A 12,423-nucleotide genomic window follows, 5' to 3' on the forward strand; every position below is an offset into this window, starting at 1 on the left:
ACCTAAACAATTATGAAGCCAAGCAATGAAACCACCAGAGGATTAGCAATATCTATGACTTGATCACTGATAATTTTTATATCCTCTCATATCATTTTCACTCCATATCATATTATCTATTGCATATTTCTTGAAATATCATTTCTTCTTAACATTACATCAAAATTTTAATGGCGTTGCAATCACTATTATATCACCAGAGGCTAAGGTAGAAAGAGGTCCAGTTCAAAGTCTCCCTGGGCTATGTTTTGAGGTCAAAGCCAATCAACTTAGTGAGACCATCTCAAAATAGAGAACAAAAAAAGGGCTGGGACTATAGCATAGGAGCAGAGCACTTACCTAGCAGAGTCAATTTCCATAAATTTTAATATGTTAGTAAAAGCCATATATTGTGATAACACAACAATGATTTTTACATTTAGATAAATATTTCCATATAACTTAGTTCTTTTGTAATCCAATTACCTCATCTTGTGAACTTAAAAACCATGATCCCAAGATAAGGTCCATATATTTTGCCAGACTTACACAAGAGTCCATGGCACATAAAAGGTGAAGAAATGGCATCAAAGGATGTTACAGAGCTCATAAGACAGTGAAATAGAGGCAACTGTACTGTGGTCTCACAAGGGAAGTTCTCCTACTGAATGACCTGGGAATTCTAATTCAACAACACATTTAAATTGTAACAAAATCATCACAATTTTTTAGATGATTTCATATTTGAATGATTTTCTATGAAAGCAAATATCAAACCAAAGTAGTTTATGAGGGGTTGTTTTTTTTTTTAATTTTAATGGCATGTGACCTTAGGATTCTATCTAAAAAAGTATAACCCAAATACATTGTTATATCAAATTAAAATGATATTTGGGTTGGTACCTGAGATGAGAGTAGATTACAATCAATGAACAGTCCTTTTCCAGTTCTGTAACGTCGTATGAGGCCAGCCATAATGGCTCCATAGGCAAACAGGCCAGTGGCAAGGTCAGTCATGGCCACTCCTGGACGAACAGGCTCTCCATTCTGATTTGAGGGTTGAATGGGAAAAACAGAAATTAAATATTGAACCATCTTATATTTTTCAGACATACTGTGGCTAACCAAAAGAATGATATTTGAAGCATTCATATCTACACATGAGCAGACACATACACATGAATAAATCTAAATATTATTATTGAGGATATCAACTGATAGAAATGTATTTATAATAAATGTATATTTACCACTGTATTTCTTGTACAGGCCAACATAAACCAAGTTAAATGAAATAAGAAATCTTTATTTAAAGAAAAAAGTAATAAATGAATTGCTGGATTTGAATGTAAATGTATGTTAATCTGCCAGAAAAGAATTGAAATATTATTTTTTTCCTGTTGGATGAAATGCTGTTTTATAACAGAAACAGCAGAAGGAAGAGGAAAAGAAGAAGGCAAAAAAAATCTGGTTTAGTTTCCTTATAATCATGCTAATAGCTGGCAAATATCCTAATGGCATATGCCTTTTAAAAAGATTCATAATGACACATATGTGTGAAAATATCATAATGAAACCCATCACTTTGTATAATGACTTTAAAAAAATAATTTTAAAACTATATTTAAAAAGGACAAAGCAAGCTGATTAATATTTACATGTACTTCTGCAGAAATTTATAAAAAGCTAAAAATAGTAATACCATGTGATGAACCTTAGCGACAACCAAAGACATATAATCCCTAAAAATGAGTACAAATATTTTAATGTTGAAAAGCAGTTTAATCATTAAAATTTTACTATAACTAGTGCTAAGACCTTAATCAAACTTCAAAAAATTATTCCTCCACTACTTTGGGCACATCTTCTTCAGGTATGGAGGCCCAATGTAAGCAGCCACCAATGCCATTCACCCCTGCCCCACATATTTGCCTGCATCTCGACCAGGGAGCCCATACACCCACTCCTAACTCAACTCTAACCACCCTGGCCAAACTACTCATCCCCACTAGGCATATCTGGTCTCTTCTCTGCAAAGACACAAGGTTGGTGCCACCAACAACACACTCCCTCCACCTAGGGATTGCCTCTCTTCAGACCCACACCAGCAACTCTATCCCCCACTTACACCTGCCTAAGAAACATTTCTGCTGTGCCTGTTTTCCTTCTCCTCCTTCCCCACACCCACATCAACTAGGGAAACCCAAGGCATACTGGTAACTCCATCCACCCCTGAAAGCACCCTTGTTCTCCTCATCCCAAGGCATACAGCCAAAAGTTCTGCCACTACCCTACCCATCCACCCCCTACCAACTCCATCCATCACATTCACACACTTGGCACCTTCTGTAGACAGACACTAAACTTATGTTACCAATAATAGCCATCCATACCACCTGAGGACACCCCCCATCTCCAGAGAGAGATACTAGACCCACACCAGCAATAGCAATAGTACCTGTAGACTGAGAAAAAGTCCAAAGCATCTCGACCAAGCTCCTGGAGGTTAAATGTAAAAATCCTCTGACTCTACAGAGGGATTGCTTCTGAGCTGATAAATTTCACTTAACTTAAGCAGAGCCAGGACTATTTCTGATATCCCATTTCAACAGTTAAACTGAATTGCCCAAAGACTCAATCTTAAGCCCCATACAAATAGCTAGCCACCTGACAAGTTGGAGTAATAGGAAACAGAGCTTTAAACACTCATTCAACAATATAGAAATGAGATTTCCATACCAAGAAATACTACTAACAACCTAATTCCAGAGGTCTAGGTCCTGTGGCAAATATATAAACCTAAATACACAAACCAATAAGTCTATCAAAAATTAGTTCTTCCATAGTAATGTCCCTAAGAAAAGTGACTTAGATAATGTACACGGCAATGATGTCAAAATAGAAATAATAAACATCATCAAAGAACTCAAAGAGAATATGGGTAAATGTCATAATGAACACCAGAAAAACACAACAGTTAAATGAAATGATGAAAACAATTGAAGATATGAAAATAGAATTTAATAAGGAGATAGAAATTCTGGGGGAATTCAAGTGAAAAATTTAAGAATTCAAACAAAAAAATCAGAGGAAAGCCTTACCAATTGACAGGGTCAAGTGGAAAAGAGAATGTCAAGTCTTTAAGACAAGGTAGAAGAATTTGTTCACATAGTCAAAGAAAATGTCAAATCCGAGGGTAGGAGAGACATGTGCACCTCTAGAACATTATAGAAAGACCAAACATATGAATAACAGGCATAAAAAGATGAGACCCAGGCCAAAGGCATGGAAAATACTTTCAACAGAGCAACACAAAATAACTTCCATAATTTATGAAAGGAGATGTCTATCAAGTTCCAAGAGGCATAGAGAATAACAAAGAGAGGGAAGTAGGAAAGAAACTATGTATAGCACATAATAATCAAAACATTAAATATACATAGCAAAGAAAGGATATTGAAAATAGCAAGAAAAAAAGATAACTCACATACAGAGCAGGTCCATCAAAATTACAGTAGATTTTGCACTGGAGACCATGAAATCAAGAAGGGCTTGGGACCAATGTTCTATGACTTATGAAAGGCCAAAGATATCAACCTAGACCACTATATCCAACAAAGATGTAAGTCATAATTGAAGGAGACAGGAAAATGTTTCAAAACAAAATGATATTTAAGGAAATTAGAACCACTAAGCCAGCTCTACAGAAGATACTTCAAGAAATACTTAACTCTGAAGAGAAGGTTAAATGCACTCAATAAGGCACAAGGAACAAGTAACCAATTTCAGAACACTGAAACAGATCTAATCGAAGATCACAACAGCAACAAAATGACAGAAATTAATACACATTTTTCAATAATAGCTTCATTTTTATGTTCAATTTCCCAATGAAGACACATAAACTAACAGACAAGAATCAGAAAACAAGATCTGTCTTATTGCTGCCTTCAAGATACAACCCTCATGACCAATGATATACCACTACAGGATAAAAGGATGGAAAAAGGTATTACAAGCAAATGAACTAAGAAATAAGCAGGTATAGTGTTCTAATATTTGACAAAACAGACTTCGAACCAAAACAGATGAGAGAAACACTTTATCCTTTCATTGGCTAAAAAAAAGTCCAAGAAGAGACTATAACAATCCTAAACATATATGCACCAAAAATAACAGCTAAGTTTCATAAAAGAAACACTACTAGACTTAACACAACAGATAAACCCCAAAATAGTGACAGATGGTAGTTTCAAGGTCAAATTTTAACCAATAGGTAGGTTATCTGAAAAAGGACTAAATAGACTAAATAAAAAGACTCTGGAGTTAAATGACATAAAAAATTTAAATGGATCTAATACATATACATAGAACATTCTACCCAAACACTAAAGAACACACATTTTTCTTAGCAGCCCATGAGAGTTCCCATTAAATTAAAAGACACAAAGTAAATCTCAACAAATGAAGCAAAATCAAAATCACATGCTCTGTTCCATGTGAACACCAGACAAGACAGAAAGCACACTAATTCATGGAAGTTAAACACACAATACTGAGCCAAACTCGGGGGAAGCAAGAAAGTTACTAGCTTTTTTTTCTAGAATTGAATGAAAATAAAAACACAATTAAAGCAGTCATAAGAGGCAAGTTTGTAGCACTGTGTTTCTGCATTAAAAGCTTTGTGAGATCTCAAATGAATAACTTCGTGATATATCTGAAGGCCATAGCAAAACAAGAACAAGCAACACCCTTAAAAAGTAGATGGAAAGAGATAGTAACAGTCAGGGCTGAAATTGATGAACCAAAAATGAAAAAAATACAAAAGATCAATGAAATAAGATGTTAGTTCTCTGGAATCAGTAACAAGACTGACAAATATTTAGCCAAATTAACCAAAAGAACAGAGGCAAATTAACAAAATTGGATATTAAAAGGAAGACATCTTAACAAACTCCAAGAAAATTCAGAGAAGCATATGAACATAATTTTAAAATGTTTATATTCCACCAAACTTGAAAGTCTAAAAGAAAGAGATAAATTTATGAAACAGAAGCAGTAATTAAAAATATCCTAACTAAACAAAGCCCAGAGTCAGATGGGCCCACTGAAAAAATCTATATAACTTTAAGGAACTAATACCAAAACTTATAAAAGTATTCAATAAAATAGAAAATGAGGAAATATTTCCAAATCCTTTAATGAAGTCAGAATTACCATAATATTAAAATAAGACAAAGGCTCAATTGAAAAAATTATAGATTAAAATCACTAATGAACATAGAAGCAAAAATTCTCAATAAAATATTTAAAAACCAAATTAAAGAACATAAGAAAAGATTATCTACAATGATCAAGTAGACTTCACCCCAGAGATGAAGAAAAGGTTCAACATACATAAATCAATAAACAAAATCTACCACATAAATCAACTAAATGGAAAAAAAATCACAATATCATCTCATTTCATTCAGAAAAAAACTTTGGCAGAATCCACCACTGATTCATGATAAAAGTCCTGGAAAAAACAGAGGAGACATATCTCAAAACAACACAGGAAGCCCATACCAACATCATCCTAAATGGAGAAAAACTCAAGGTATTTCATAAAAAGTCAGGAACAAAGCAGGGCAGTAGTGGTGCAAGCCTTTAATCCCAGCACTCAAGAGACAGAGGCAGGAGGATCTCTGTGAGTTTGAGGCCAGCCTGGTCTACAGAGTGAGTTCCAAGACAGCTAAGACTACACAGAGAAACCCTGTCTCAAAAAAACCAAAAAACAAAAATCAGAAACAAAAAAAGGATATCCACTATCCCCATTCTTGTTCAGCATATTACTTAACTAGAGAACTAAGACAAATGAAAAGCAGTAAAGGAGATATAAGTAGAAAAGGAAGAAATCAATGTACCTTTATTTGCAGATAATATAATTATATATGTGAAAGACCCTAAAGCTAATATATTCAGCATACTAGCAGGATTAAAACTAATACACAAAAACCAGTGTCATATAGAAATGACAAACACAGAGAGAAAGAAATAAAGGAAACTACACCATTCATAATCAATTCAAAAATATGTTGGAATAGAAATAACCCAGGAAGTAAAAGACTTGTTTGATGAAAAGTTCAGACACTGAAAAAAGAAATTGAAGAAGATCCCAGAAAATGGAAAGATCTCCTGTACTCATGGATTGGCAGGATTAATACAGTGATAATGACCATACTGCCAAAAGGAATCTACTCCCATCAAAATTCTAATGCAGTTCTTCATCAAAACTGAAAAAAAGAATCTTGAGTTTCACATAGAAATACTGAGGACTCAGGATAATCAAAGCAATTCCAAACCAAAAGAATGATGCAGGAGGTATCACCTCACTGGATTTCAAATCATACTTTAGAGCCATAGCATGACTCCAAGCATATCATAGAACAGGCACAATTATGACGGGAACAGAACTTAAGACAGACATATCAACCCACATTCCTGTATAGTCACCAGATTTTTGTAAAAGAACCTAATAATACATACTGAAGAAAACTCATCTTCAACAAATGATGTTAGGCAAACAGGATAGCTATGTGTAAAAGAATGAAAATAAATCCATATCTATCACCCCACACAAAACTCAACTCCAAATAAATCAAGGATCTCAATATAAGATCTGATACCCTGAACCTGGGAGAGGAGAAAGTAGGGAATGGGCCTGAACTCATTGGCACAGGAAATGACTTCCTAAACAGGACCCCAATAGCACAGGCTTCGAGATCCACAAATTCATAAATGGACCCCAGAAAAATAAGTTTCTGTACAGCAAAGTGTGTGGTGATATTTTATTTGTATGTTAATAAAGTTTGCCTGGACATCAGAGGAAATAGCAAGCCCTTAACACAAGTCAGGCAGGGGAGCACACACCCTTAATCCAATCACATGGCAGGCAGGGTCTCTGTGTGTTCAAGGACACACTAAGGAACAGCCAAGCATAGTGATGCACACTTTTAATCCAAGTACAAACCATAGAGACCTAGAGGTCTGTACAGACAGGCAGTGACAAGGAAGTGAGGCAGCTGGGCTAAGAACCAATGAGAGGGCAGAACAGCAAGGCAATAAAGGCATGGGTAGACAGGAAGTAAGTTACCCTTTTGATAGCTGCAGAGCTGGAGAGGTAAGCTTGGTGGCTATCACTATTTCCCTGATCTCTAAGACTTTCACCCCTATTTTGGCTCTGTGTTTCTTATTTAATAAGACCATTTAGAAATTCGGCTACATTTGGCATCCAACTGTGGGGCAGGAATTCATAAAAACGCCACTTGGCTGTGGCCTTGCGGGCCCCAGTTTGGCTGGAGCTGCAAGTGGCCAGACTGCTTATGGGGATACAGAGCCCCTGGCTCAGGCCCAGTACAGCTCAGGCCAGAAAACGTGGCTGGAATTTCTTTGGCTTGTTTTTCTCCTGGTGGCTAGTAGGTTATCTATCTATCTATCTATCTATCTATCATCTATCTATCTATCTCTGGATTCCCATTTCAGACTGCCACCACACTAGGTAGCTGCTTTGAAATTCCCTTAGACTTCTACTGTTCTATGCAGACTTGATAAATCAAGTAAGATATCAGATATCTTAAAGGAAGAAACTTGTAAAAGAGAAAATTTTTTCCATATTTAAAAATGGGAAATATTTTTACAAAGGAAGAAAACTGGTCTTTGTTTGATAACACATTAGGCAGTCTGAAAATGGAACAATTAAATGAAAGGATAATTAATGTTGATGAGATGTACGCAACATCAATTATGAATATTATTTGTTTAATTATCCTTATTTTAGTATTAAAAAAGTTGGTCAATTTAAGTGCCAAGATAAATGCTTTAGAAAAACCTGTTAAACCTCTGGAGGCATCACGATCCCTGACTTCAAGCTCTACTATAGAGCTACAGTAATAAAAACAGCTTGGTATTGGCATAAAAACTGACATGTGGACCAATGGAATTGAATTGAAGACCCTGACATTAACCCGCACACCTATGAACATATAATTTTTGACAAAGAAGCCAAAAGTGTACAATGGAAAAAAGAAAGCATCTTCAACAAATGGTGCTGGCATAACTGGATATCAGCGTGTAGAAGGCTGCAAATAGATCCATATCTGTCACCGTGCACAAAACTTAAGTCCAAGTGGATCAAGGACCTCAACATAAATCCAGCTACTCTGAACCTGCTAGAAGAGAAAGTAGGAAGTAGTCTTGAATGCATTGGCATAGGAGATCACTTCCTAAATATAACACTAGTAGCACAGACACTGAAAGAAACAATCAATCAATGGGACCTCTTGAAACTGAGAAGCTTTTGTAGAGCAAAGGATACGGTCAACAAGGCAAAGCGACAGCCTACAGAATGGGAAAAGATCTTCAACCCCACATCTGACAGAGGACTGATATCCAGAATATATAAAGAACCCAAGAAATTAGACATCAAAATGACCAACAGTCCAATTAAGAAATGGGCTATAGAACTAAACAGAGAATTCTCAACAGAGGAAACTCAAATGGCTGAAAGACATTTAAGGAATTGCTCAACATCCCTAATCATCAGGGAAATGCAAATCAAAACAACTCTGAGATACCACCTTACGCCTGTCAGAATGGCTAAGATCAAAAACACTGAAGACACTTTATGCTGGAGAGGATGTGGAACTAGGGGAACTCTCCTCCACTGCTGGTGGGAATGCAAGCTTGTACAACCACTTTGGAAATCAATATGGCACTTTCTTAGAAAATTGGGAATCAATCTCCCCCAAGATCCAGCTATACCACTCTTGGGCATATACCCAAGAAATGCTCAATCATACCACAAGAGCACTTGCTCAGCTATGTTCATATCAGCATTATTTGTAATAGCCAAAACCTGGAAACAACCTAGATGCCCTTCAACTGAAGAATGGATAAATAAATTGTGGTACATATACACAATGGAATACTACTCAGCAGAGAAAAACAATGACATCATGAAGTTTGCAGGCAAATGGATGGGACTAGAAAAAAATCATCCTGAGTGAGGTAACCCAGACTCAGAAAGACAAACATGGTATGTACTCACTCATAGGAGGATACTAGACGTGAAACAAGGATGACTGGACTGCTACTCACATCACCAGTGAGGCTACCAGTAAAACAGGACCCCAAGAAAGACACAAGGATCGCCCAAAGACAGAAAAATGGCTGAGATCTACATGAACAACCTGGACATGAGTGGGAGCAATGAAGGGTGAGGGTCAAGGGAAAGAGAGCAGGAGATCCCAGCTGGATCAAGAACAGAGAGGGAGAACAAGGAATAGGAGACCATGGTAAATGAAGACCACATGAGAAAAGGAAGAAACAAAGTGCTACAGAGGCCCACAGAAATCCACAAAGATACTCCCACAAAAGACTGCTGGCAATGGTCAAGAGACAGCCCGAACTGACCTACTCTGGTGATGGGATGGCAAACACCCTAATAGTTGTGCCAGAAACCCCATCCAAGGACTGAGGAATCTGGATGCAGACATCCACGGCTAGGCCCTGGGTGGAGCGCCGGGAGTCTAATTAGCGAGAAAGAGGAGGGTTTATATGAGCGAGAATTGTTGAAACCAAGGTTGGATAAAGCACAAGGACAAATAACCAAACGAATGGAAACACATGAACTATGAACCAAAGGCTGAGGGGCCCCCAACTGGATCAGGCCCTCTGAATAGGTGAGACAGTTGATTGGTTTGATCTGTTTGGGAGGCATCTAGGCAGTGGTACCAGGTCCTGTGCTCATTGCATGAGTTAGCTGTTTGAAACCTGGGATTTATGCAGGGACGCTTGGCTCAATCTGGGAGGAGGGGACTGGACCTGCCTGGACTGAGTCTACCAGGTCGATCTCAGTCCTCGGGGGGGGGGGTGCCCTGGAGAAGAAGGGAATGGGGGGTGAGCTGGGGGAAAGGGGAGGGGGCAGGAAGGGGGAGAACAAGGGAATCTGTGGCTGTTATGTAGAACTGAATGGTATTGTAAAATAAAAGAAAAAGAAAAAAAGAATGAAAAATAAATAAATAAATAAAACTTGTAAAAAAAGAAAAAGAAAAAACAAAGAAAAACCTGTTAAAATGAATTATAGAGAAATTCAAACCCAGACAGGAGAATTTAAAGGTGAAATTATTTCAAGATTGAATTATATGGTTACAGAGAGACAGCCTGTTTTCAAACAATCAAACTTAATTTATCTGATAGCCATATAGGAACTACCTGCTCAAGAGCATGTACAAGCTAGTTGGACTCCAGTGGAAATGTTAGATTTAAGGAGATTTAAGGAAACTATAGTATCATATGACATGCATTCTCTATTCATAAGGCAAATGTTAAACTCATGGTCATCTTGTAATAGGATTATTCCTCAGGACGGGAAAGAATTGGTAACAACTGTCCTGGAGTCTAGAGTACAATTACAGTGGCAAACCTAGCTTAAAGAGGAGGTTAAGACAATAGAAAACCAATGTAAAACTAGAGGTGTGGAAATTTCCCAGGATCAGCTTCTTGGAGAAGGCCAATACTCTGATATACAAAGACAATGTTCATATGACAACCAAACCTTAATTCTATGCCTCATGGCTGCAATGACTGCATGGGACAGAATTAAGGAAGCAGGGGGAAAAAATGAATCATTCACATTCACAAATGTAGCCAAATTTCTAAATGGTCTTATTAAATAAGAAACACAGAGCCAAAATAGGGGTAAAAAGCCTTAGAGATCAAGGAAATAGTGATAGCCACCAAGCTTACCTCTCCAGCTCTGCAGCTATCAAAAGGGTAACTTACTTCCTGTCTACCCATGCCTTTATTGCCTTGCTGTTCTGCCCTCTCATTGGTTCTTAGCCCAGCTGCCTCACTTCCTTGTCACTGCCTGTCTGTACAGACCTCCAGGTCTCTATGGTTTGTACTTGGATTAAAAGTGTGCATCACTATGCTTGGCTGTTCCTTAGTGTGTCCTTGAACACACAGAGGCCCTGCCTGCCATGTGATTGGATTAAGGGTGTGTGCTACCCCTGCCTGACTTGTGTTAAGGGCTTGCTATTTCCTCTGATGTCCAGGCAAACTTTATTAACATACAAATAAAATATCACCACATTTCAGCACAAATAAAATATCACCACAAAAGTACACCATCACTCAATGAAGAGGCAATTCACAGAATGCAAAAAAAAAAGACTAGATATACATCTGATGGAATGTTAGTATCTAGAATATATAAAAAACTCAAAAATTAAAAAAAAAACAAGAAAATAAACAAACCAGTTTAAAATGGGGCATAGACTTAAACAGAGAGTTCTCAAAAGATGAAATACAAATAGCTGAGAAATGCTTCTTAAAATGTTCAACATCCTTAGCCATCAGAGAAATGCAAATTGAAACTACTTTAAGATTTCATCTTCCCCCAGTCAGAATGTCTAAGTTAAAAAAAATAAAATAAAATGATGACAAATGTAACTGTGGATGGGTGGAGGAAAAACTTATTCAGTGTTGGCATCAATGCCAACTTATGCATCCATTATGAAATCAGTGTGCAGGTTCCTAAAAAGAGCTAAACATGAATCTACCATCCAGCTGTTCCACTCTTTATTATATGCCAAAAGGACTCCCTATCCTACCCTAAAGATACCTGCCCATTCATGTTCACTGATGCTCTATTCACAACTGTCATGAAATACGAATAGCATAGATGTCCATCAACAGATAAATGGATAATGAAAAATGTGATATGTATATTTATATATACAATGGAATATTATTCAGACATAAGAAAAATAAAATTATTAAATTCATAGGTAAATAGATGGAGCTGGAAATAATCATTGTAGTAAAGTAACCCAGATCCAGAAAGAAAAAATATTACTTGTTTTTTTCTTATCAATGGATGTTAGCATTAAATCTTCAGATACATGTGTTTAATTTGGAATACCCACAATGGTGAGGAAATAGGGACATGGGGAGGGGCTTTTAAATGAGGGGAGATAGAACACACTCGTATAAAGGGCTAAAGAGGAATATTGAAAAAGTAAGAATTAAATTGAGGTGGTGGAGAGGAGGGCAGAGTAGAAGAGGGAGTATGGGAAAGAATAAATCACTAAAGACTTTTGGAAAAGACACAGAAACCTACTATTGTAGAAAATTTATATACATGTATAAAAAGAGTTAAAATTGAGTTTTCCCATATCAGAGTCAAAAATACTCTGACAAGACATATAAATTTTTTAAAAAGCCCACATAGGTAATGACTATTGCCTCCCACAGGTTGAAAGTAAGTCCTTGTTGCTAAAGATACCATGTACTTCAAATACAAGACTCAGAAGATTCAAGCTGAGTCTGACTACCTTCTCCCTAGGGACTATATTCCATAGTACTAGAAGGTGATATGCAAGCTGCCAAGGGAAGGAACCA

The 12,423-nt window shown here is 36.9% G+C and overlaps 1 protein-coding gene across 15 annotated transcripts in view; it reads right to left on the reverse strand.

Annotated features, from left to right (window-relative positions):
• The window catches only part of Sugct (succinyl-CoA:glutarate-CoA transferase), a 727,080-nt gene that overhangs the window by 611,832 nt on the left and 102,825 nt on the right, over positions 1-12,423 (reverse strand). For all 15 annotated transcript variants that reach the window (XM_042278244.2, XM_076572951.1, XM_006980141.4 and 12 more), the window contains one exon: positions 883-1,026. In XM_042278244.2, coding sequence (XP_042134178.1) covers positions 883-1,026 — 144 coding nt within the window. The remainder of the gene's footprint in view (positions 1-882; positions 1,027-12,423) is intronic.

The sequence above is a fragment of the Peromyscus maniculatus genome, chromosome 5, assembly GCF_049852395.1.
Source record: "Peromyscus maniculatus bairdii isolate BWxNUB_F1_BW_parent chromosome 5, HU_Pman_BW_mat_3.1, whole genome shotgun sequence".
Classification (NCBI taxonomy): domain Eukaryota; kingdom Metazoa; phylum Chordata; class Mammalia; order Rodentia; family Cricetidae; genus Peromyscus; species Peromyscus maniculatus.